Source organism: Vombatus ursinus, unplaced genomic scaffold (assembly GCF_900497805.2).
Source record: "Vombatus ursinus unplaced genomic scaffold, bare-nosed wombat genome assembly UNPS02014909.1, whole genome shotgun sequence".
Lineage (NCBI taxonomy): Eukaryota > Metazoa > Chordata > Mammalia > Diprotodontia > Vombatidae > Vombatus > Vombatus ursinus.
Genome location: NW_020954687.1, coordinates 1,127,042 through 1,154,164, shown reverse-complemented (window position 1 = coordinate 1,154,164; position 27,123 = coordinate 1,127,042). Strand labels below are relative to the sequence as shown.

The 27,123-nt window shown below is 44.3% G+C and overlaps 2 protein-coding genes across 3 annotated transcripts in view; one reads left to right on the top strand and one right to left on the bottom strand.

Annotated features, from left to right (window-relative positions):
- PTPN7 (protein tyrosine phosphatase, non-receptor type 7) lies at window positions 1-26,820 on the bottom strand. 2 transcript variants are annotated; one of them, XM_027843449.1, is made up of 10 exons: window positions 26,801-26,820; window positions 23,828-24,015; window positions 22,569-22,752; window positions 21,676-21,760; window positions 19,175-19,251; window positions 14,182-14,319; window positions 13,565-13,675; window positions 5,678-5,835; window positions 4,012-4,125; window positions 1-1,487 (listed from the first exon to the last, which is right to left on the bottom strand). In XM_027843449.1, exons 2-10 carry the CDS (start codon window positions 23,947-23,949, stop codon window positions 1,394-1,396), a joined length of 1,083 nt encoding a protein of 360 aa, XP_027699250.1. In that variant the 5' UTR covers window positions 23,950-24,015; window positions 26,801-26,820; the 3' UTR covers window positions 1-1,393. The 2 variants fall into 2 exon arrangements, with proteins under 2 accessions (XP_027699250.1, XP_027699249.1); XM_027843448.1 differs by lacking the exon at window positions 26,801-26,820 and adding an exon at window positions 25,370-25,437.
- The window catches only part of LOC114029104 (receptor-type tyrosine-protein phosphatase V-like), a 38,532-nt gene continuing 36,923 nt past the window's right edge, over window positions 25,515-27,123 (top strand). Inside the window, 1 exon segment of the mRNA XM_027843446.1 lies at window positions 25,515-25,525. Within this exon segment, the coding sequence (XP_027699247.1) occupies window positions 25,515-25,525 (11 nt within the window).

Sequence of the window (27,123 nt, the reverse complement as noted above, 5' to 3'; positions counted from 1 at the left end):
TAATTTGCATATATTTATGTTTATTCACTTTTATATTTATGCTATATATATTTATATATGTGCTTGTCTCCTTTATTAAAATTAAGCTCCAGGGAGTTGGGAGTGTTTCATCCAACATACTGGTATCCTCAGTGCCACATAAGAGGCACTTAATAAATGCTTTATTGCTTTATTGGAGTGGATCTTTTGGGGCTTACAGTTTGTTGGTGGGATTACCCTCAAGAAATTTACCTGGTGAATGACAGCTATGGATGGTATCAGAGAGGGAGAAGATACTTCTCCAGACATTTCAAGAGGAACTTATCTTCACTTTCCTCCTTCCTTTCTCTTCCTTATCTCCCCTTCACCCCCAGGATGGTTTCAGACTGGATGCCACATGGCTTGGGCATTGTGGTCCCAAGACCCAAGATGGGGATGCAGGGAGAGAACTGGCCTCTTTTGCCTTCACAGGGAATCTCCAGTGCACACAGATTGGTTGATGGAGAGAGGAGGGAAGCATCTCTAGGATTTCGGAAAGCTTTATCAGGATCTGACCTAAAGAGCTTAACATCACTAGCCATCTCAGGGCTGATTGGCATTCTATGTGCTGAGTGCTGCATGGGTGGTTTTGTATAGTACTCCTTTGTGTTACAAAGCTTCCCAAAAGGAGTGGATGGAGGGATGATTGAGGATTATTTTCCAGTGCCCAGGAAGGGGAATGAGGCAAAAATAGTTGCCAGGAATTCCCCCAAGCTCCTTTTGTCCTTAGGATCTCCAGATGCAAGGTCTATGGTTAGAGGTCCCTAGAAGCATTGCCTCCGTGTCATAGAAGAGAAGACTTGGGCATATAAGTAGCATGCCAGAGGATGTGGGACCACCTGGATTTTTTCCTTCAGGCTTGCTGCAGTTGACAACTCAAATCATTGAGCTTGAAGCAGGCTATGGGCTTGAGAAATAGGCACACAAACATAGGTCCTTGCTGTCCATTTTAGGAAACTGAGGGCAAGAGAAGAAGGTAAGATAAAAGCCCTGGTATTTCTGGTCTTATCCTTTCCATCTCAGCTTTCTCTGGTTGCAGGAGGAGGATCACCTCTTCATTCTGATCCAAGGATTGGGCTTCTAGGTCACAAAACGCCTCCTTCTGACACCCACAACTCCCCCATTCCTCCAGCTGCCAGTCAGTGAGTTAGTGATCTGGGATACCAGGTCATTCCCAGGGACATGAAAGGAGAAGGAAAACTTGGGTCATCCGAGAAGCAATGCCACTTCTAGGGTCAAAGACCCTGGGGACATAGGTGTGACGGAGGTAGAGTACAAAGTTCTAGACCTTTAAGGAGAAAGTTCCTCCTCTCTGGCTGGGTTCAGTCTGGGTACTATATGACCTATGTCACCTCTTCTATCAGGTCCCAGAAGGTCATGGATTTGGTGTCTCTGGCAGCTGGGCAGCATACTGGGCCAGGGTGTGGTGCAGGAACTGGTATTGCTCACTGGTCTGGATCATACCCCCTCTGGAATGAGAAACAACAAAGCTGATGCTGAGAGCAGAGACAACTACATCAGGAGGCTTCCAAAAGCTCCAGTTCTCCATCTTTTCCAGATACTGGGAACCTGCTCTGTCCCATATGGGGTTCTGGTCTAAGACTCAAAGCTGGTTTCTTTGGTTTACAAGTCATAGATTCCCTGAATGAATTTTTTTTAAACCAATTTTTCACTTGTGTCCACTCTCTGTCCTTCAGAACCATCCGTTCTGGGTAGAAATCCAATCTTGCTTGACCCAGAGCTCAAAAGGTCACACCCGAAGACCTAGAAGGCCATATGTGGCATCAAGGCTGCAAGTTCCCCACCTCTGGTCTAGTTAACAACAGAGTAGAGAGAAGGGGATGGATGGGAGCAATGTCTAGACTCTTGACAAGGCAAAGCAACTGATTGGATGTGGAAGTAAGGAAGAAAGAAGAGTCAAGGATGACTCTAGGGTTTTGAACCTGGGTGGCTAGAAGGATGGGGGTGCTGTCGACAGAAATAGCCCCTGGAGAGGGGACAGATTCAGCAGGAAGAGGATAATGAGTACTGTTTTGGACATGTTGAGTTTGAGATGCCTATAGGATATCCAGGTGGTGATGAAGCTTTAGAGTTTGGGAGAGAAATCAAGGCTGGATCTATTGATCGAGGAGTCATTTGCATAGAAATAATTATTGAGAGTGACTGAGAAATCTCTTTTTTTGTGACTAAGAAATCTTGACTATTATAAATACACAAATTAGAAAACTATGGAATGGGGCAGATCCAAGATGGCGGAGTAAAAGCAGTGACTTGCTTGAGTTCTCCCCTAAACCCTTCCAAATACCTGTAAAAAAAAAATGACTCTAAACAAATTCTAGAGCAGCAAAACCCACAAAAAAACAGAGTGAAACAAATTTCCAACCCAAGACAAACTGGATGGTTGATTAGAGGGGTCTGTTGAGCCAGGCTGGGAGAGGAGCACAGTTCAGCCTGGGCAGGCAGGCAAAAACCAGGCCTTAGCGAACCTGGAGCAGTCCTCAGGGGGAAAAATAAATACACAAATTAAAAATAAAGGATATATGAAGAAAGATGCCATCCACATCCAGGGAAAGAACTGAGAAATAGAAGTCTGTATAGAATAATTTTACATATTTATATATCTATATCTATATCTATATATAATGTGTCTAGTGGTAGCCATTTCTAGGGCAGGGGTAGGGGAAGAAAAAAAGAAATTACACCGTCTGGTTGTGGGGGGAAGAAATGGGAAGGGGAGAAAATTTAAAAATCAAAATCTTATGGAAATGAATGTTGAAAGCTAAAAATAAATTTAAACATATTTATATAAATATATGAAGAAAAATTAGAAATTTGTATGATAATTTTGTTGTATATTTGGAAGAAATAGCAAGTTGTACATGGTAGATTTGTAGTTTCATGTACAATCATCTTTTTTATTTTACTGTTGTAGAAATGCTTGTTTTGTTGTATGAATTGTAAATAAAATTTAAAAAAAGAAATGGTCATTGCACTTGTAGGAGCTAACAAGATCAGGGGAAGATAAAAATGTAGATAGAAGAGGGCCTAAGAGAAAACCTTGGGGGGGGCACCCGTCTTTAAGGGCAAAAGGTGGGTGATGATTAGCGAAGTACACTGAGAAGGAGTGGTCTGATAGGTGGGAGGAAGATCAATGTGGGGAGTAAGATAGAGTCATTTAGCAGCAAATTGGATTACTCTGCCCTATCATGACCTTTGTACATCTGATCTCCTGTGCTCTCCATCTGTTAAAGTTCCATCTTTCCTTCAAGACCCACATAACCTCCCCTGATATCCCCCTCCTTCCTCCTTGCAGAGGAAAGTGATCTCTCTCCTTAAAATTCTTAGAGCACTTTGCTTGGTCCTTCCCTGGCTTTGTCTTTAAGCATTGTTATGTGTGTGCTTGTCTTTCTCCAGTTTTAGAGAGGAAGCTCAATGAGGGCAGGGAATTTCTGGAAGAGGCATATTAGTATCCTGGGTACTCGCCACAGTGCCTTGTACAACACTTAATAAATGTTTGGTGAATCAAATTGATTCCATCAGCTCTTGAGACTTGGTTATTTGTGCACCTTTGACGTGACAAACTTCCATGATATGTTTTCCACAGGTGTCTTCCTACAATTTAGTCTCCATATCTTCAATTTTTAGTTCTCTCCCATTGCTAGGTTTTACAATGTTCCTCAACCCCCAACCCCCCAAACTCTCCGAGGCCAGAGGGATTATAAAATGTTTTTATACAAATGCCAAATCCTTCTAAATGAGCAATTGAGGCCCAGAATAAATCCATCTATATGCGATCCAAGTTGAAATTCTGACACCCTCCCCCCAAGTAAAAATGTATACTCTGCTAGTTGTAAAATAAAGTTGGTTCTTTTTTGTTGTTGTTGTTGTTGTTGTTTTGTTTTTCCCAGCAGCAGGGGTCCTTTCTTTCAAGACACTGATGCTTGAATGATATTTACAGGAACGGGGACCCTCTTAGCTTGAGCCTCAACTTACCTGTCCAGCCGAAGCTGGCATACGATGCCCAGGATGTCTACTTCCCCCCGAGCCTTCAGTTGTTGGCAGCCAATCCGTGTGGCAATGAAGCAGCCAGTCCGGCCAATCCCAGCACTGGAGATAAAGCAAAATGGGGTATGTCACAAGGAGATCACGGTAGGTAGAAGTCGGTTGGCCTAAGGAGTCTACTTCTAGACTAGCAGGGTTGGAAATCAGCGCTGTTCTCTTGGGAACGGGGGAAGAAATCAATGCTGCAAACCACTTTGGGACAGTGGTGGGGGGCCACAGCAGCTGTATGGGCCAAAGAAAATCTCTTTGAGGAAGAGGCAGATGAGTAGTTATTGCAGGAGTCAGGAATCTGCGGCCGGGGGGGCGGGGGGGGGCTGTAATTATTAGCATGCCAACTATCCAAACCCATCTAAGGCCACAGGGCACACTCCCTCTTCCTGCTGCCATTTTTTAAAAAACAAATTGTATCTACTCGGAAACCTCTAGTGGTCCCCATGATACCTCTTCTACCACTTAGCCCTTCTTATGCAACTATCCTCCTTTCTGATAAGCCCGGGCTCCGCCTCAACTAGCAAAGTTTCTCATGCTTTTCTGGTAGGCTATTTCTTCATTTATCTGTGTTTCCTTTGTAGAAGTCAGGGGTCAAAGCCTGCCTATAATAGTGTAACCATGGGCAAGCCGTTTGGCCTTAAAACCCTGTCTAAATAAATGTCAGTTAGTCATGTTATTTGCTCCACACCTTCTCTATCCCAGACATATTTCCAACCCGCCTCCCCCAACCCTCTATCCCTGCTATACCTCCTCCATTCCAGCCCTCCCTACTTCACTCTCCCTTTTCCTCCCACCTACACTGAGTGAGTACTCAATTCTTTTCTCAGCTTTGTTCATACCTCGTCTCCTTTAGGAAGCCTTCATGTGTCACCTGTCTGGGAGCTCACAGAGACCATAAGCTATGCCAGCTCCTCCCTTTCCCAGCCTCCCTCCCCCAGAATAGGGGTTCACTTGGGATAGAGACCACTTCTCCATCTTCACTCTTCCCCAGATCTCCCTTCAGTATCTAGGCCAGCATTCTGTATTCAGTGTCAGGATGGGTCATTTATAATAATAGATAGCATTAACAGATAGATAATAATAGATAGCAATAATAGATAATAATAATAATAATAGATAGCATTTAGTTAGTATCCTAAGCTTTTCAAAGCATTTCATGTATATTATCTCATTAATCCTCACAACAGCTCTGAAGTAGGTGCTATTATCATCCCTATTTTTCAGATGAGGGAACTGAGGCTGTGCCCATAGTCATACAGGTGGTAAGGTAGATTTGAACTCATCTTTCTGATTCCAAGTACAGTACAGTAGTACTCTATCCACTTTGTCATCTGACTACCTGACTAACTTATTCTGTGAAGTTTGGATTCAGTCAAAAGACCACACTTGAGGACCTCAAAGGCCACATGTAGCCTCGAGGCTGCAGGTTCCCCACCCCTGTTAGAGTTTCCCAAATCAAGGCAACACTTGGCCTCATTTTGCACATGTTTGAGCAATAAGGCCCAACGGAGCAGCATATGTATGTGTGTGTGTGTGTGTATGTATTTAACTCAGGGGGTTGGGGCAGACCTAGGCGGGTTTTGGGAAGAAGGAGTGGAATGCAAACCTGCAATGGACCACAATCGGCCCAGAGTTGGCTGCTGTGTCTGGGGTCTCCTCTATCTCATCCACCAAGTGTAAGAGGGGCCCAGATGACTCTGGGGTCTGGTGATCAGGCCAGGCAGAGAAGAGGACATGTTTTACTGGACGGCACTCCTCCTGGTACTAAAAGATGAGGTAAAGAGGTGAGAGAAGGTAAGGGTGCAGGTACATGCACTATGAAGTTCAAATAGACAATTCAATTCAACAAGCATGCATTAAGAAAGCACTGTGGATATAAAAACAAAGATGGAACCAGTGCCTTCCCTCAAGGAGCTTACATTTTACTGGGGAATTAACACAGATAAGTATGCTTAGGTTAAATTGATTAGGGAGAAAGCACTAATCATTAGGGAGATTGGGAAAGACTGACTTTAGGAGCCTGAACCTAAAAGGACAAACCAAAGATCCTAAGAGGTAGAGAAGAAAGAGGGGGCTTTGTGTAATGAGTCAAACATTGTGATTACTCTGGAGAGGTCAGGGGCCAAGAGGTCAGTGCTACCTGCTTTCCTCCTGCCTTCAATGTCCTATTTTTTTCCCTCCTTAAAATTGCTAGAAGTGGGGCAGAGCCAAGATGATGGAGAAAAGGCAGGGATTTGCCTGAGCTCTCCCAAATTCCTTTCAGAACAACTTTAAATAATGCCTCAGAACAAATTCCGGAGTGGCAGAACCCACAAAAGGACAGGGTAAAAGAAATTTCCAGCCCAGGGCAACTTGGAAGGTCAGCAAGACTGGAGCACACTCCAGTTCAGGCCTCACCCCAGCAAACCAACAGCAGGCCTTGGGGGTGACTGAATCAGTGGTGGCACTAGCTATTTCTGGAGCTCTCAGCCTACAGATGGTAAGGCAGTCGGACAACTGGTCAGAAGGAAATTACAGGGGTTCCTTTGCTGGCACTGGGTGCAGGACTCTGTTGCATTACCCACACTAGGATCTGGGTTGCAGTCCAGGGTGAGGAGGAGCACTAGCACATCAGAGCTCATGGCAGCAGGGGAGCAAGGACCCTGGTTATAGTTCCAGGGTGGAAAAGAGTGCTTATGGTCACTCACAGACCAGAGCACAGGCCAGGTGGCCTCTGCTTAGATCATACCACCTTGGAGGAATCGAAAATTTACACCCCTAGAATTATCTCTGAAAATAGCAGCACAAAAACCCTAAAGCTTAGGGAGAGTGCCCTCTCCACTCAAGAAGCAGAGCCCAACTTTAATGTAAAGCTAAAAGTCAAAAAATAGGCTGGAAAAATGAGCAAACAACAAAAGATCCTGACTATAGAAAGTTACTATGGTGACAGGGAATATCAAAACACAAACTTAGAAGAAGTCAATAAAATAAAAATAAAATAAAAATTGCTGCCTCCAAAGCCACAAAGAAAATGTGAATTGCTCTCAGGCTCTGAAAGAGCTCAAAAAGGATTTTAAAAATCAAATAAGAGAAGCAGAGGGAAAATTGGGAAAAGAAATTACAGTGATGCAAGAAAATTATGAAAAACGTTAACAGCTTGGTAAAGGAGGCACAAAAAAAAAATACTGAAGAAAATAATACCTTAAAAAACAGAATAGGCCAAATGGTAAAAGAAACACACACACACACACACAAAACCCAATGAAGAGAAGAATGCCTTAAAAAAGCAGAGCTGGCTAAGTGGAAAAAGATATACAAAAATTCACCAAAGAAAAGAATTCCTTAAAAAGCTGAATTGACCAAATGGAAAAGGAGGTCTAAAAGTTCAATGAAGAAAACAATCCTTTAAAAGTTAGAATTGGGCAAGTTGAAACTAATGATTCCATAGAACATCAAGAAGCAATAAAACGAAGTCAAAAGAATAAAAAACAATAGAAGAAAATGTGTGAAATAGCTCTTTGGAAAAAAACTGACCTGAAAAATAGATCAAGGAGAGATAATTTTGGAATTATTGGACTACTTTAAAACCATGATTTAAAAAAAAAAAGTAGGGCCTAGACATTGTCTTTCAAGAAATTATCAAGGGAAAATGCCCTGATATTCTAGAACCAGAGGGTAAAATAGAAATTGAAAAAAATCCAGTGATCATCTCCTGAAAGAGATGCCAAAATGAAAATTCCTAGGAACGTTATAGCAAAATTCCAAAGCTCCCACATCAAGAAGAAAATATTGCAAGCAGCCAGAGAAAAACAATTTAAATATTGTGCAGACAGAGTCAGGAAACACAAGATTTAGTAGCTTCTACATTAAAGAATTGGAGGGCTTGGAATATGATATTCTGAAGGGCAAAGGAGTTAGGATTACAACCAAGAATCACATTACCAGCAAAACTTAATATAATCCTTCAGGGGGAAAATGGACACTCAACAAAACAGAGGACTTTCAAACATTCATGATGATAAGACCAGAGTTGAATAGAAAATTTAAAAATTTGACTTTCAAATACAAGACTGAAGAAAAGCATAAAAAGGTAAATAGGAAAGAGAAATCATAAAGAAATCAGTGAGGTTAAACTGTTTACATTCCTCCATGGGAAGATGATATTTAACACTTAAGAATTTTCTCATTACTTGGACAGTTAGAAGAAGTGTATATATAGACAGAAGGCAGGGGTATGAGTTAAATATGATGGCATGATATCTAAAAAATAAAATTAAGGGGCAAGAAAGAAGAAAGCACTGGGAGAAAGGGGAAGGGAGAAATGGAATGAGGTAAATTATGTCACATAAAAGAGGTATGAAAGAGCTTTTACAATGGAGGAGAAGATAGGATAGAAGATGGGGGAGGTAGGCAGGAGCACTTGAACCTTAACCTCATAGGAATTGGCTCAAAGAGGAAATAACATACACACTCAGTTGGGTATAGGAATCTATTTTACCCTACAGGAGAATAGCAGGCAAAGGGGATAAGAGAAGGGGGAAGGGAGGGTAGAGTGGGGGAGGTGGTAATCAAAAGCAAAACACTTTTGAGGACGGACAGGGTGAAAGGAGAGAGAGGGTAGGATAAACGGGGAAATAGGATAAAGGGGAATACACAGTAATCATAACTGAAAAAAAATTTATAGCAAGTGTCTCTGATAAAGGCCTCATTTCTCAAACAGAGAATTGAGTCAAATTTATAAAAATAAGTGCTAGTCCCCAATTGATAAATGATCAAAGGATATGAACAGGTGGTTTTCAGATGAAGAAATCAAAGCTATCTAAGTCATATGAAAAAATGCTCTAAATCACTATTGATTAGAGAAATGTAAATGAAATCAACTCTAAGATATCACCCCACACTTATTAGATTAGCTAGTATGACAGAAAAGGAAAATGGCAAATGTTGGAGGGGATGTGGGGAAATTGAGACACCAATGTACTGTTGGTGGAGCTGTGAACTGATTCAGTCATTCCATAGAACAATTTGGAACTATGCCCAAAAGGCTATAAAACCATGCATACTGTTTTAACAAGCAATACAATTACTAGGTTTGCATCTCAAAGGGATAAAAAAAAAAAACAAAAGGGGGCAGCTAGGTGGCACAGTGGATAGAGCACTGTCCCTATAGTCAGGAAGACCTGAGTTCAAATCCAGCCTCAGACACTTGACACTTACTAGCTGTGTGACCCTGGGCACGACACTTAGCCCCATTGCTTAGCCCCCCAAAAATAAAAAAATGAAAAGGACTTATATGTACAAAAATATTTATAGCAGCTCTTTTAATGGTGGCAAAGAATTGGAAGCTGAAGGGATGTCCATTAATTGGGGAATGGCTGAACAGGTTGTGTCATATGATTGTGATGGAATACTATTGTGCTGTAAGAAATGATAAGCAGGATGCTCTCAGAAAAACCTGGGTAGATTTTACATGAACTGATACAAAGTGAAGTGAGCAGAACCAGAACAGTGTACATAGTAACAGTGATATTGTACAATGATAGAGCCACAAATGTCTGCTATTCTTAGCAATGCAATGATCCAAGACAATTCTTAAGGACTTCTGATGAAAAATACTATCCCCTTCCAGAGAAAGAACTAATGGAATCTGAATGTATATTGAAGCAAACTTTTTTTAACTTTATTTTTCTTGGGAGTTTTTTTCTTTTCAGTCTGGGTTTTCTTCCACAACATGACTAATATGGAAATGTTTTGCATGACTGAACATGTATAACCTACGTTAAGCTACTTGCTTTTTCCATAAGGAGGAAGGGAGAGAATTTGGAACTCAAAATTTTAAGAAACAAATGTTTGAAATAGTTTTTATGTGTACTTGTGGAAAAATAAAATATTAAATTAAAAAAAAAAAGAATTGCTGAAGAGTGGGGTAGAGAGCTGGGGAATTGAGAGAGTGTAGACCAATGTTACAAACATGGGTTCTTCCCAGGAGACCTGACTTTTTAGTCCTAGGTCTGCCACTGATTTGTAATATGAATTTGGACAAGTCACTTTATCTCCTGGGCTTTAGTTCCCTGATCACGGTAAACTAGAAGTGATGATACACCTCCCCTTCCCAGCTCCCTACCTCTCCCAGGTGCTACGAGGACAAAACGCAGAAAAGCATAATGTGCTCTTTGGGATCCAGGCTGATCGGCGGATCAATCAAGTCTTTATTAAGCACCCATTACATACCAGGTACTGTGCTAGGCCCTGGGGATAGACAGCAATGCAACGGAACCTACTAAAGAGCTTTCGTTCTATCAGGGAAAGCAACGTGCATACCTGTAAGTATGCGTAGCATACAAACAGAGTAAATACAAGGTAACTTCAGGGGAGCACATCGGGAAAGGTCTTGTGTAGGAAGCAGCATTTGAGTGGGTGTAGGGATGGGGGAGGGGGTGTGAAGAGGAGACGCATTCTGGGCACCGAAGACAGCTTGTGCACATGCATGGAGACAGGATGGAATGTTATGTGACGGGAACAGAGAGAAGGCGAGTTTGGCTGGACCGCAGAGTATGAAGGAGAGCTAGGCGACGCTGGGTAGCTAGATGATACAGTGGATAGAGCTCGAGGCCTGGAGTCAAGGAGACTCATCCTCCCAAGTTCAAATCTGGCCTCAGACACTTTCCAGCTGTATCACCCTGGGCAAGTGACTTCACCCTGTTTGCCTCAGTTTCCTCATCTGTAAAATGGCAAACCGCTCCAGTATCTTTGCCAAGAAAACCCTAAATGGGGTCATAACTGAACAATAACAACAATGTGTAATAAGGCTTTTTAGATCAGTTGGAGTCAAGTTGTAAAGGGTTTTACATGTCTATCAAAGTTTGTATTGATCTGCCTGGTCTCAATTCTATGGAACAAGATGATCCTCTGGTGTCATTTCCCTCCAATCCCCACACCTTTCTAGCTTCCTTCTGTGTGTTGTCTTTCCTCATTAGATTGCAAATTCCTTGAGAGCAGGGACTGTCTTTCTTTTTCTTGCTTGGCACATGGTAGGTGCTTAATAAATCTTTATTGAGTTGAATGATCCTAATTATGATAATAATAATAGCCAATATTAATAAAGCACTTCTAATTTTCCAAAGAACTTTACATATATTATCTTATTTGCTCCTCAAAAGAACCCTGAAAGTTTAAGGGCTATTCTTATCCCCATTTCACAGATGAGGAAATTGAAGCTCCCAAGGCTTAGGCCAGATTTTCTTAACTCCAAGTCTACACTCTAGCCACTACATCACTTGGAGCTAAGAGAGAGTCTCTAGAACTTATTGAACAGCAGAGTGACACATCCTTTAGGAAAGTCACTTTGGCAGTTATCTATAGATTGGAAAGGGGAGGGGCTTGAGGCAGGGAGGCTGATGAGGAATCTATTGAAATAGTCCAGGCAAGAGGTAGCCATGTAAATGGAAAAAAGGGGACAGATGTGAGAAACACTACGGAAGCCAAGTCAATAAGACTTGGAAACAGATTGGTTATATGGGGTAAGGAAAAATGAGGAATTGAGGATGACGTAGGGGAGGCAAACTTGGATGAGTGGAAGGATGGTTGGAGCCGTTGTTAGAAACAGGGAAATTAGATCATGGTTTTAGGGCTGAAAGAAACCTAGGCGGTCATTAGTTCCAGTCCTTTGTTTTACAGATGAGGATACTGAGGCCCAGAGAGGTTAGGTGAGCTCAACATCACAAAAGTAAGTGGCAGAAATGGGATTTGAACCCAGGTCTTCTGATTCCAAATCCCAGGGTAGTCCGAAGTCTTTTCAAAGCATTTTCACCTCATCTCTTGTTCTTATTCTAATTCCTGGTGACAGCATGTACCTTACTCTATCCTCTTCCCACCTTGGTCCTAGAATACACATACTCCAGTTGCTACTAATCACACTCACATCCAAGGACTAGGTCCACTCATTTCTCCTTGAATGCTCTCTTTTCCTATGCAGAGATCAAACTAGGACAACCAGATATTTCTATCTGCCAGGGCTTGGTCATCATAACTCCCATAGAATGCTCTCTGGGTAGCAAGTCCAGTACCCTGGACCTGCAGATGTTCTGGCCCTCCAATGGATTCTACATGTGCCCAACATGGAATCAGCTCCAAGGATCTGCACATGGACACCTTTCCTCCCTCACACATTATGAATGCAGAGGTGACTCTAAGAGTCACTCTTCCTGTCTTATACTTACTCTTCAGTATTCTATACTGGCTGTAACACAGTGACTATCCTGTACTCTGTTTATTCTCTCTTCCCACTTGCTGACCTCTCTACCTTCCACCACAGATGCAGCCACATCAAACCCTGTTTGATCACCAGCATCAGCAGAAGCTCCTAATAGTCCAGAAGGATACTTAACAATTGTGGACAGCCGCATAAAAGTGGCAAATTCCTTGTATAGCAGCCATCCACCTTAACAATTATGACATACTACTGATAAGCAGCAATTCTATTCTATTGTTTATTATCATGTGGTTTGCTTATTGACTGCAAATCATGGAACACCACATTTCAGAAGAATCCCAATTACAGGTGACTCAAAGGGCAATGGAAACATTCATGGTGGGTTTGAGATGGCTGCCGCTTATTACCAACTTGTTTGTGAGAAATGGAATACATGCTATCATTCCAATCATATGGGGAGACAGGGATAACAGGCAGACAGCTTGAGCACTGCACTGGTATCTATCCATAAAGACCAGAACAAGGCTTCCTGTACTTTAAATGGATCCTCTGTAAAGGAGGACCTATGGAATGGCAGACAAGAATCACGCAGGATGAGGATATATTGATGGGTTGTGATCTGAACTAGTCCACATTTGTGAAATCATGAATTTACTGAATGTCAAAGCAAAGGTGAGACTGGAGGTTCCCTAAAGGCAGGAACACTGTCTGTTCTCTCTCTTGTGCCTTAGATACCTAGTATAGGGTTTTGTCGACTATAGGCTCAAGAATTCTTTTTGGACCTGGGTCCTGATGAAGGATTTGGGAGATGCACCTTGACTCAAAATAGTTACTAGAAAAGGTCAGGGAGGAAGGTGGCACCCACTGATTGGGGAATGGCTGAACAAATCAGGTTACCTCACTGGAATAGAATACTATAGTGCTGTAAGAATTGACACAGTTTCAGAGAAATTTAGGAAGACCATATGAACAGATGCAGAGTGAAGTGAGCAGAACCAGGTGAACAATTTATACAATAACAACATTATAAAGACAAACAACTCTGAAAGACTTGAAAATTCTGATGTGATGATTAACTGTGATTCCAGGGCAACAACGATGAAGCACGTGATTTACCTCCTGATAGAGAGTTGATAGATACAAAATACATAACGAGACATACATTTTTGGACTGGGCAGGGGAAGGCTAGGCAGACCCTACGCTCAATGGAAGAGGCCTATTTTTTTCAGGGTCTCCAAGTACCTTAGGGTGGGGAGGTTTCAGCTAAAGGCTTTATATCTCTAAGGAACGGTTGTTAATACCTGAATGGTAAGGTGCCGGACGATATATTCTGGGCGTTCGTTCACATCCTGGACTCGTATCTGGAATGGCCCATAGGTTTCCTCCTCTGTAGGCCAATAGTGAACACATTTCTAGGTGGAAGGGAGATGGGAGTGAGAGAGGGAAGCAGTCCTGTCAGTAAGATCCAGGGATGCTCTAGACAGGAACTGCCTCTTTAGGGGATGAGAGATAGGGAGTTTATGTTGTAGAGGCTGTATCTCCCCTTGGGTGAGAGTCAGGGACCAGGTCTGTTACTAAGAATAAGTGTTAAGGAGTAAACTCTACCCCCAAGTGGTTGTCCCTACCCTGTGAAAGGTGGAGGAGGGGCAAGGGAAAGGGAAGGAAGACAGAGAAAGGATCCTGCAATATTCTAACTGGAGAAACAGAGGCAGATTTTCCAGGGCTCTTCTACGGTTAGAAGACTGTTCCTTTCCTGAGGCACTGGCTGCTGCTCCATCTTACTGGGGACGATCAATTGTAATCCATCGTTCCTCTAACCAATATTAGGAACCTGCCTCTTCCCAACTGCCTGCGTCTGGTGCAATCTGGTCCTCCGAGGTGCTCAGGGGTAGTTTTTCTGGGGAAAGCTGCCACCTACCTCTTTGCCCTCTTGAAGCTGGGTGAGCATGATGATGAGGGGTACCTCCTCTTGCCAAACCATTTCCCAGAAGTCGGACACAGTGTTACGCATGGGGCCTTGGGTTGCAATGTAAACTTTCTCACGACCATCATAGCCCTGGGGAGATGGAACAAAGTAAGGAGTAAGAACCTCAGGGAATTTTCCCCAACTCCCTCTGCCTGGAACTTAGACACCCTGACGTTAGGTTGCAGCCCTTTCACAAAAAAAGTGCCAGAACACTTGACAGACACCCACACCCACACCCACAACCCTCTCACAATTTACGTGACATATGCATATTTTAATTTTGTTACATTTTATGTATTTAGCATCAAAATGCAGAGCAGAGTCCTCAGGTTCTCCTCTTTCCCTTCAAAATCCACCTTCTGCCCCCTCCCTTCCAAACAATCAATGAGTGATAAGCGTTCCTTAAGCACCTACTATGTGCCAGATATTATGCTAAGCTGTGGAGCATACAAAGACAGAAATGAAGTAATTATGTGCAACATGCACATAAACAAATGAATGAAAAAATAAATGGATGGATGGATAAATAGATAAATGAATCAATAAATAAATGCTGGCTCCATACAAAATACATGGAAATTTGGGGAAGGCAGCAGGACCTTGGAAGAGCAGGAAAATCCCCATATAGAAGGTTCTGCTTAATCTGAGTTTGAGGAAACAAGGAGGGATGATGACAGAGTCCCTGGAGGATGGCCATCGCAAAGGCAAAGAGACAGATGATGGAGTGTTTGGTGTAAGGAGGATATAGCTCTGGGAAGCTTAATTTTCTGTCCTTGAATATGCCGCTACTACTGCTGAATTGCAGATCAACATTCACTCTTTACATCCCATGAAACAGGGATCAGGTTGTTAAATATTATGGAAACAACTCAATTGTAGGTAGAAGACCTGGGTTTGACCTTGACTCTGCTATTTACTCCCTGTGTGACCTTGGGTCACTTTTCTGGGCCCAAATTTCCTCAATGAGGATTGGTTAGAGGAGCTACTAGAGAGAGATGCCATGAGATATTTGATTTTCCATTAAATCGTCTAGGTCATAGGGTCAGACATTTAGAGCTGGAAGGGACCTCAGAGGACATCTAATAAAGACCTTTCATTTTACATTTGAGAAAACAGAAGTCAAAATTGACCAAGTGATATGGCAAAGCTCACACAAGTAGTACGTTGGTAGAATGAGGATTTGAATTTGGGCCATCCAACTCCAGATCCCACATATTTTTCAGCATATCTGCTATGGAACCAGACTTTGCTACATGTTACCTGCATTATCTTGGGCAAGTTTTCTTTCTGGGCTTCAGTTTTCTCTTCTGTAAAATGGGATTGGAGGAGAAGGGTAATTATATGATCTTTACGGTATCTCCCAGTTCTCAATCCTATGAATAGGGAGACCTTGTTTCCTCTCCAAATTGTCCTGGCCTATCACTGATGACTTTCTATTTCCCAACATCTGCAAAAGGATGCCCTTGCTCCTATGAACCACCAGAGGGCAGTAGGTTTCATGTCCACTATAGGGATGTGTGGTGTGATGGGTTAAGGTTCCATATTAAGGCACTATGGGTTTATCAAGGAGGAAATTTCTGGCATGATGCCTTGACCACAAGCCATGCCTAGGTAGGGCACTCCCAGAGGCTGAAATCGAAGTCTTTTCTTAGTTTCCTTAGCTACCAGCTGCCCAATTTTTGGACGATTCTTAGCCTCTAGAATCCTTTCCTCATCAAGTGGTGCCCAGGCTTTGAGCGCTTTTGTTTGATGGGATATAGAGGTCAGCGAAAACTGAGGCTCGAGAATTGGGAGTGGTGAGGGGTATGTGAAAAAAGGGCACCCCTTAAGGGCTGAATTACAAAAGCAATGTTTTTTTTTTTTTTTCAGTACCCCCTGCAATGTAGGAGCTCTCATCAAACGAGATAATATTTGTAAAGCACTTAGCACAGGGCCTGGCACTGTGAAGTAGGTGTTCAATAATGGCTTGTTCCTGTCCCTCCACAACCTCAGGGAGAGAAGGGGGATATAGGTGGCAACTCAAATACAAGCTGCCGTTGCAGTTAAATGAAGGCTTGTTCTCTACTGCCTTTGGCTCTTTCCCCATGCAGATTCCCAGAGTCATTAACTCTCATCAAGCTTAGTGGCTGATTTTCAGCAGGTGGGAGCCTCCTGCCACTTTTAGGGAGATTAGCTACTGTGGGCGCTGTATATAGATGCAGTATTTTGTAATCTTAAAGACTAGGTGACCTTTTGGGGATCATAAAATCAACCAGAGCAATGGAGTTGGATATATAGGAGACTCCTGTTTGGGTACTGATTGGAATAAACTGGTTCCTAGGTGGCACAGTGGATAGAGTCCTGACCCTGGAGTCAGCAAGCCCTGAGTTCAAATTCAGTTTCAGACACTACAAAATTCTATGACCACAAGCAAATCACTTATCCTCTGTTTGCCTCATTTTTCCCACCTAAAAAATGTTGACAATAGATAATAATAGCACCTACTTCTCAGGGTGGTTGTAAGGATAAAATGAGATAATGTTTGTAAAGTGTTTTGCAAAATTAGAGAGCTATATAAACGTTTCTATTATTATAAATTGGCAGCTAGGTGCTGCAATGGATAGAGCACTGGTCCTGGAGTCAGGACAACTCCTCTTCCTAGAGTTCAAATCCAGCCTCAGACACTAGCTGTATGACCCTGGGCAAGTCACTTAACCCTGTTTGCCTCAGTTTCCTCATCTCTAAAATGAGCTAGAGAAGGAAACAGCAGACCACTCCAGTAACTCTGCTAAGAAAACCTCAGAAGGGGTCATGAAAAGTTAGACTCAACTGAACAACATTAAAAGAGAGGGTAGAATAGGAGCAGGGAGCCGTTGCAAAGAGGCAAAAAATAAATTTGATGTCAGGAAAAAATACTTCCTAACAATTAGAATTATACGTGATTGGAATGAGATGCTTTAGGAAGAAGTGTTTCCTTCCATTTTATATGTGTGTGTGTGTGTGTGTGTGTGTGTGTGTGTATGGGTTATTTGTATGTTGTATTTATGGCAGCTAAGTGACTCTGTGGATAGAACTCTGGGCCTGGAGTCAAGACCTGAGTTCAAATTCAGCCTCAGACACATACTAGTTGTGTGACCTTGGCCAAGTCACTTAACCTCTGTTTGCTTTAATCTACTGGAGAAGGAAATAGCAAACCACTCCAGTATCTTTCGCCAAGAAAACTTGCTGTCCATGGGGTGACAAAGAGTTGGATATGACTCAGCAACAGCAATGTTCCATCGTGGATATACTATATATATTCTGTATATGATATATATATATCTATATATATGTATATGTTTACATATATAGTGCAGGCTAGCTGATACTTACGGCTTCATTACAGGGTGATTATTTTGTGGCTATAGGTTGGGCTAGAATTCAGGGGCAGGAAACTTGCAGCCTCGAGGCCACATGTGGCTACTTCAGTGAAGTTTGGATTCAGTCAAAGGCTCGCACTTGAGGACTTAGAGGGCCACCTGTGGCCTCGAGGCCACAGGTTCCCCACCCCTGGGCTAGCTGGTTTCTGAAGTCCCTTCCATCCCTGAAATAACATTATTCTGTGACTACCCAAGGATAAAAGAGAATTTTGGATTGAAGTAGAGGAAATTAGGTCTATTTTCAGACCAAAAAAAGTAACATGTTGTAAGTATATACATATATGTTCATATTTAGTGTTTCAGAATAGAAACCATCACTCACAACCATGTTTAATCCCAAAGCTGCCATGCACATGAGCTAGGGTCCCACAGGACACATTTTGGGGAACATTGGTCCAGTCTGGCCTCATCATTTTACAGAGGAAGTCGACTTGCATTTTTGCTTCATTTGCTATCCAGTGGAAGGGCTGGAATAGGCCCATTAATCAACAAATATTCATTAAATGCCTACTATATGCTAGGCACTATGTTAGGCTCTGCAGATGGAGATTAAGAAATCAAAATAGCCCTTGCCTTTACATTCTTTTAGATCAGGGGTTCTTAAGTTGGGATTCATGGAGTCCCAAGGCTTGGTATATGAACTTGGATGGGGAAAATGTACAACTTCATTTTCACTAACCTCTAACTGAAATTTAGCACATTCTTCAATTAATTAAGAATACGAAAAAATAAAATAAAAAATATGATTCTGAGGTCAAATTCCAAGGCTTTGCCAGACTGTCAAAAGGGTCCATGACACCCAAAGATTAAGAACCCCCATCAACAATACCTAAAAATCTTTCTATCTCTAACTTTCTGTGCCCTCTCTGTGATTCACCCAAGGGTGATCTGCTCTGTGAGGAGCTCTTGAACCCCAAGGTCCAGAGAATTAACACAGTGGGCAGAAAAGAGCACTGACCTCAGAGCAGAGAAGTCTGGGTTAGATCTCCAACTCTGACACTTTCTACGTGTCACTGTTTTGTTGTTCAGTTATTCCAGTTGCGTCCTTCTCTTCATGAGCCTATTTGGGGTTTTCTTGGCAGAGATACTGCAGTGAGTTGCTATTCCCTTCTCCAGCTCATTCTGCAGATGAGAAAACTGAGGCCGACAGGGTAAAGCAACTTGCCCAGGGTTACACAGCTAGTAAGGCTCTGCAGCTGGATTTGAACTCAGAAAGATGAATCATCCTAACGCCAGGGCCAGCATTCTATCCATTGCACTACCTAGCTCCTCCCACTCACTTAGCCAAATTGTGCCTCAGTTTTCTCATTTGTAAAATGGTGGCAATACTATCTGTATTGCCTATGTAACAAGGTGTTTGAGAATGAACTTTCCACTACAGATTGTGAACTATAAAATGTTATAGAAGTGCAAATGGCTGTTATTGCCTGACACATAGAAGTAGGTGTTTAATAAATGTTTGTTGAGTTGAATTACAATAATATAAATTACCCAAGAAACCCCTTGCCTGGCAATGGGATTGTTTTGGTGCTGCGAGAGAAACTTACTCGGATATAGTTGGCATTAATGTAATCTCCATCCTCTTGGCTCTGTGCCCGCCCAAGACAGACACGGCTTTGGGGATCTAAGAGAAAAAAAAATTGATGGAGGTCAGGAGTCATATAGAATAATGCTCATTATCAGCATCATTACTGAATGCTTGCTGAATAAGGAACGACTTCATTCAGTAGGGAGCCATTGAAAGTCTTTGAGCAGGGAAGTGCTCTGTGAGTTGGGAATTAGGATGATCACTCTGGCAATAGTGGGGAGGATGGATTGGAGAAGTAAGAGACAGAAGATTGGGACTCCAGCTAGGAGGTTGTTGGAGTAGCTTAGGTGTGAAGCAATATGGACACAGACTGAGCTGGGAATAGAAAGGTAGTAAAGGGTGACAGAGATTGTAAAGCAAGAATGTCTTTCTGATGGAAGAACTGAGATTGAGAGAGAAGTAACTAGCCCAAGGTCACCCAGCAAACTAGGAGAGGAATCAGGACAAGATTTTAGGCCCCTTAACTCAGATGTAAGCCCCCCATGGAGGGTCTAACAATCTTTTTTTCTTTTTAAACAAACACAAGCAGGGTTGTGTAGACAAGAATCAAGGCAGTGCTAGATTGGTTGTCAGAGAACCTGGGTTCAAGTTCTGGCTTTGACACTAGTTACCTGTTAGACCTTGGGGAAAATCATTTCATGTCTCTGGGTCTCATTTTGCTCATCTGATGACTTCATCATCAGCTGAGGTCCCTTCCAGCTCAAAGTCAGGAAACTATGAGCATCACGGGCAAGGTGGCTTTCAGCAGGAAGAGGATCAGAGACAAGTCTCCTGTTGCCCAGTCTCTCCTGATCAGAGGGCTTTGAGGGGGGAGCTCAGGTAGAACCTGGCTCTGCCTTCATGTTATCCCAATCCTTCTGCCCACCCTGGTACCTCTGTGGTTGTCTTGAGTTAGGCTCAGTGTTACTTTCTCTCTAGTTAAGTGACTTTCTCTCCCTATCTGTTTTTTTGCTAGCCAAGCCCCCCTGGGCTATGGAGTAGCAGCCAGATTCTTAGAATGGAAAATTCTCCTCTGGATATTGGTATGGTGGTGAATCTAGGCTGTTGAAATCACCAGGCTGGGACCCTGTAGGTGGTTAAGGCCACACAGAGAAGGAGAGAGGGAGAGCTGAGCATCGGATAAGGCTGTGTGCATGCAGTAAAGGCTTTGACTGGAAAGAGGGTTGATGCTTACCTGTTCCCTGGAAATAGATTTTCACATCCAGCTGAGATGGAAGATTCAAGAGTCTTGGAGCCCAGTGTCACCTCAATTCCCTAATCTCATTGAAAATTTTCGGAGCTAGATTGATTTTCCTCAGCTCCCTCCCTTCCCAGTTGTCCATATTCCATAGCTAGAGGTTATGTCTCCTCCAGCCCAGCTGTGTCTCTTTCACTGCTTCTGGGTGTCCTCCATACCAGACAGGATTCCTCCAGCCTAACTGCACTTTCCCCCATCCTCCTAGTCACTCAGGTGTACAACGTCCTTGACCCTCTACCCTCACTCACATCACGCATCTCATTTGTCGTCAGATTTCATTTTTTCTATCTTTGCCAACATCTCTTGTAGGTGTCTCCTCACTATTCACACAGCCACTGCCCTAACCCATGCTCTCATCACCTCTTGCTTGGGCTATTGAAATAGCTTCCTAATTGCTCTTCATGCCTTAAGTCTCTCCCCACTCCAATCCATCCTCCACTCAGGTATCAAAGGTCATATCTGACAATATCCCATTTCCCTACCACCATCCCTCACTCAACAAGCTCCAGTGGTTTCCCATACTTCCAGGATCAATGGCATTTAAAGCCCTTCACAACCTGGACCCTGCCTACCTTTCTAGTTTCCTTCATAGACTTCATTCTCTTCCGTACATTCTACAATCTAGTTTCCCCATCCTCCTTTGCACATAAAAACTCCTGACTCCAGGCATTTTTGATGGCTGCCCCCTATGCCTGGAATGCTCCCCCTCCTCCCCTCCACCTCCCGGCTTCCTGCAAAACTCAACTCAAATCCCACCATGCTTCTTTGTGCTCAGCCGGCACGTAAGAGTCTAATAAATGCTTATTGATCGATTCTTTATCCCAGAAGTGCTTCCTCTCTTCCTCCTAGACCTCTTCTATCTCTGCCATTCCAGCTGTATCTTTTCTAGTCTAGAAAGTATCTTCTGTCCCAGCTGTGCTTTCTCTAGTTTAACAGTATCCTTTGTCCCAGCTGTGCCTTCTCCCTTCCAGCCCTTCCTCCCCCACCCCTAGCAGCCACTTTTTCTCCCAAATGTGCCTCCTCCATTCCACCATTATCTTGTGGAGGGAGGGAGGAATGTGGCACCGACCCCTCCTCCAGCTTGACCCTGGGCTTCACAGCTGAGACAAGATGCAAAGTCATTCGGCTGAACCCAAGAGTCATTCATCACCCCTGAATTGCCCTCTGGGCTTTGCCTTCTCTAGCCCCACCCCACCTCCCTTGCTCCCTGCCATGGCTCTTACTTGGCAAGATGGTCTTGTATCGGTCCTTAGAGGCATGGCCAGGAATGTCCAGTTCTTCAGGATTGACAAAGTTTGGGGGAATCTTCTGGCAAGTGTGAGGAGGAAGGATGTGAGCAGCTGAAACTCCTGCCCTGCCCTCCCTGCCAAATCCTCCACTCCGCGGTTCACTTTTCCCATAGGATCACGTATCATCGATTTAAGGCTAGAAAGGACCTTAGAGATCATGGAGTCCAATCACCTCATTTTACAGTTGAGGATACTGAGTCTCAGAGGTTAAGTGACTTGCCCAAGGTCACACAGCTAGTCAATATCTGATGCAGGATTTGAACATAGGTCTTCGGGGCAGCTAGGTGGTGTAGTGGATAGAGCACCGGCCCTGAAGTCAGGAGGACCTGAGTTCAAATCCGGCCTCAGACCAAACACTTGACACTTAATAGCTGTGTGTGTGATCCTGGGAAAGTCACTTAACCCCAATTGCCTTAAAAAAAAAAAAGTCATATGAACATAGGTCTTCTCAGTTGCAAGTCCAGGACTTGTCACTGCATCCACCTTGCTGCCTAGCTAATTAGTTGATTAAATTTCCTATTTTTGATATTAGCATATAAAGTTAGATGTGGTTGCAGTTAGAAGAGTAGGCACTGGAGAATCCCAACGTTTTCTATAACCTTTTACTGCCGTGTCTACCTCGATTAGGGAGCACTTCCTGTAACCTCTGACTCCTCTGCAGACCTTTCCTGGCCACAGAAAGACACAAATTTGTCCTCAGTTTTTGCTAACATTATATACAACTGTAACATTGCCAAATAGCTCCCTCAATCTCTGGCCTCCCCCTGTTGTGGTATGATTCAGAGGCAAATGGGGTGAAGTGTAAGGGACAGCCCCAGGGTCCTTACCGAGAACTCTTCCTCCAGTTGCTTGGGGCTGGGTGGCTGGTGCTGCAGGGCCCAGCGGGTGAGGGGGTGCCTAGCAGTCCTTAAGAAGTGGAGAGTGAGCTCTCGGGGTGTAGACACTGAGCAGATGGGCTCCACTGCCCCCAGAGAGCTCACATCCAAGATCAGAGCCACGTTGGAGCCTCTCCTGTGAGCAAAGCCAGAGGTCACAGCTGGGGAGGCCATTCTCTGTGTTTCTTAATTCCAGGGTCATGGATTCCCAGTATCTCAGCATTGGAAGAGATCTCCAAGGGATCCACCCTGAACCTGAACAAAAAGTCTTCCTACAGCATCCCTGACAAGGGGATGACATGAGTCCAGTCTTCAGGGAAGACTTCCAATGATGGGGAACTCCTTCCCAAGGCAGCCCAGTCTACTTTTGAGCAACCCTGAATGTTAGGAAGCTTTTCCTTACAGGAGGCCTAAATCTGCCTTTCTGAAACTCCCATGTGTTGCTCCTGTCTGGGGCCAAGTAGAATAAAGCTAATTTTTCCAGATGGGAGGCCTTCACAGATAAGGATCATTATCCTGTCCCCCCTGAGTCTTTCCTTCTCCAAGCTAACCATCTCCATTTCCTTTAATGGCTCTTGAATTGGCATGTTCTCCCGTGCCCTCACTGGAATGGCCTAGGGACTCACCCAGGAGGTCAGTCTGCCACTTGGAGTGTTTTGGGGCTAAAACTCTTGTTTTTCCCTCTTCCATGGAAGATGCCAACTAGTGTGTACTCTTTCAGTGCTTCTGAGGGAGACTAGCCCTGCTCCCCTTTCTCCACATGTAAGACTCCCTCCCCCCATCTACACCCAACACCAGGGAGGCCAACAACAGTCCTTTCTGAGTCTGTTCTGTTGAGGATATCCTGAGAAATGCTCCTGTCAGAGCCCAACCACCTTTTCTTTCAGGCTAAGCCAACCAAACTTGAGCCTATTGAAGCATGAAGAGTCTGGGGGACCTTGGGTATGGAGTAACCTGAAACCCCATGTCCCAGACATGCAAATGAATGCAAATTAGAACATCTGGGATTCCATATTGATTCAGTTCTATCCTCTGCTCTGTACTGAAGTGTCTGATTTGGAAGGATGAGGTGTGTTTTTAATGGTGGGGGGGGATGGGCCTATTTGGGGAGATCAGGGCTGAGGGAATTGAAGTTCTGGGGTAAGGAATAGGGTAGGGGAAACCCCCTTTCTCACACAATCATTCCTCCCCGCACCCACACCAGGCCTCACCTCTCCTGCAGTCTGATGTGTTTCTTGGCTGTAGAGCTGGGGGCAGGGGCCTGGGCCATGGTTGCCCCCTGTGGCAGAGCTGTCTGATGAGCTCGGGAACACTCCCTACAGGCCTGGACCATGCTGGGCTGGGGCCCGGGGGGCCAAGGTAAGGGCCCAGAGCAGGTTCACTCAGCCATGGTGACCATCTGAAAGACACAGCCACCCCACAGCTGACAGTCACTAGGGTGATGGGTAGGAGGCCTTCATGCCTGCCAGACCAGAACGAGGAATCTGAGCAGGGGAGGAGGGAGAGCAGGCACCGACAGGCCAGGGGTTGGGGCTCGTGGTTTTGCGCCAGTCTGCTGTCCGTTTGCTCATGGTGGTGTTATCATTCCCACCCAGAGTTGGTTGCATTTCCGGGGTGGGAGCAGCGGTTATCTAGAGGGCAGGAAGGGCAGCCTGTTAGGGCCCAGGATGAGTTATCTAAGGGGAAGGGTAGAGGGACTTTGGTGAGGGGATGGAAGAGATAGTAGTCTATAGAGGAGGAAGAGAGAAGAGCTGGGTTTGATATATATATATATATATATACACACATATATATATTATATTTGTGTATGTATGTATACATATATATATGTATATATATATATACACACACACATACATGTGTATATGATCATGAAGGCTCCTAATAGGGAGCTAAGAGAAAGAGGGAAAAGAGAGCCAGAGAAGAAACAGGTTGCAATGGGGAAAAGAGAAGAGAGGAAGAGAGAAGGTTGGAGGTAGCTTTCTCTTTGAATGTACCGGGGCACCCAAGATTTCAGACAGGCGTATCACAGTGTTGGAATCAGATGGGGACCCAGGCATATGTATCTCTCAATGTGCTCCAAGGGCTGGTGGAGTGGAAGACCCAACGTGCCTACTCACGCCCCCTTTAACCATGGGCAATGCCCCCTCCCAGTTTCAGCTGTGGCTTCTGGGGTCTCTGTCCAGGGAGGAAGACCGAGGGGGTGTTTCCTTCCTCTTCCTCTCCTTCCCCAACTCTTGCCTTTGCAACTGTCAGGAAATGGCTTCACTGAGCCTTTAAGCTATCATAACATGTGGCAGAACACAGCTGGGAACACGTGGGGGTGGGGACAGGGAGGTAGCTTGGCCTTTTGCTCTTTAGGGGGCAATCCCCTCTCCCAGAGCCTCAGCCACAGCTGGTCAGGCTCAGAATAAAGAGGGCAGCTGGACTTCTAGGGTCAGAGAAAAGGAAAAAAGAGAAGGCAAAGGGAGATGGAATCAATAGAAACACGCATATCTGGGCTTTGGGAAGGAGGAAGACTTACTTTGCCTATCCTTTTCCTGGGAGACCCCTCAGCCTTTTGTGCCCTCATGGCCTCTGGAGGTTATTGGAAATTTGTGTCCACTGTCCTGTCTAGTCCAGCCCTAGGGTGACATAACCCTTCCCTCTTCCACCTTCTCCGGCAATGCCCTCTTACCATGTATTGCTGCCATTGTGCAGAACTGAGGGGCTCCCACTGACCACCTCCCCACATCCCCCTTCTAGGTACTTACTGGAGTGGCTGTGTCCCCCCAGGCTGCCTCCTGCCAGCTGTCTGTCTGTCTGTTTGAGGGCTGAGAAGGCTTCAGGAAGCCAGCTTCCTCCCTCAGCCCCTCCTTGCCTACCACCCACGCACACCCCAACCACATGCTGCCCTCCATGCGCCCACTGTCACTGCCACCAGGGGGAGGGCGCCTGTTTGCCTGGGCCACTAGGCAATCCTCACATCAGGTGTTCCTTTCTCCACTTTCCCAGGAATTCAGCTCAAAGCAATGCATTTAAATCCAATACTATAGGCTCTTAAGCAAGACACCTCCCCCATTAGTTTCCTCCTTGGTTAAATAATGGGGTTGGGTGAGATATTCTCTCAGGTCCCTTCCAGCTCTAACTTCTATAAGATTAATTAAATTCAGCAAATTTTTTTCAACTAATATTTATTAAGTATCTTCTCTGGGCAGAGCATTTTGTTAAGTTTTTGGTAGGCAGAGTTGTTTTTTTAAAGAGAGAGTCTCTGCCCTCAAAAGGCTATCTCTGACCACTGGGGTAGGATGCAGAGGGTCAGAGGTTTAGAACTGAAAGAGCCTTCAGAGTCCATCTAATCTAGATGCTGTGTCTCTGTGACCCATTTTCTGGAAAGGGAAGCACTGTCCCTGACAGGCTTCCCCAATTTCATAGGCTTTAGAGACCTCAGAGATAATTCAGTCCAACTTTCTTGTTTAACAAATGGGGAAATTGAGGGTCACAGTGGTGAAGTGACTTTCCCAGGGTCCCACACGGAGAAATAGCAATATCAGAATTCAATAGCAGGTCTAATTACAAATCAGGACTATTTCTACCATACATCAGTATGTTTTACTCTGCTCCTGGAGCATCTTCCCTTCCTGAAAGACACTAATAACTTCCATTTACACGGGCTTAATTTTATATAAAGTTTATAAAGATCTTCCTCTCTTCCTCCTTCCTGATCAATTTCATTTCTGGGCAATGTGGGCTGCCCTAAACAGTCACATGACACCTTTTAGCTGGACACTGCCATTCCTGACCCTTCACCTTTATCCTGCTTCCCCAACTACCCTGTTGTCCAGATCTCCCTCTACTCACCTAGCACCCCTTGGTGGGAGCCTTCTCCCATGCATCTCTTGCCCTTTCTATTTTCTAGAATTCACAGACAAGCGCAGGCCTTGTGAACCTCAGAGAGGATATGGGCTACCCGCTAAGAGTAGGACTATGCTTGCTCTGCAGTTTCAGAGAGAAGACCCCAGAGTCTGGAGGGGCAAAACAGCTTCACCAGAGCCTGAGCCTACCACAAAACTCGTCATGACTCTCTCTCTGACCTGGAAACAGGCAATTCAGCTGATTAGCCAAAAAAGGAGAATGAGCCTAGGAGTGTTTTTCCCAGCCCTGCTTACATTTCTCCCTGACAACCCCTTCCCACCTCCACATACCATCTCAGAAGACTTATGGATCAAGAAAAACCTCTGGCCTGAGCGAAGGAGGTCAGCTGGCTCTCCAATCTCCTGCCTACCCAACTGTCCAAATGGCTCCCTGAGAGTCAGACCCAGCTGTTTGTCTTCTTCCCACCCCAGCCCTGCCCTGCCCTGCCCCCACACACCTGGAGGTCTCCACCACCTTCCTGGTTCTTTTGTCGGTCAGCAATGAAAACCTGTTCATGTTCGCTGTAGGTCTTTTTTGCCTTATGCTGTCCCAGGCATCCTCCCTTCCTTCCCCAACCCTTACTTGGTACCCCCACCCTCTGTTTCTTCCTCCC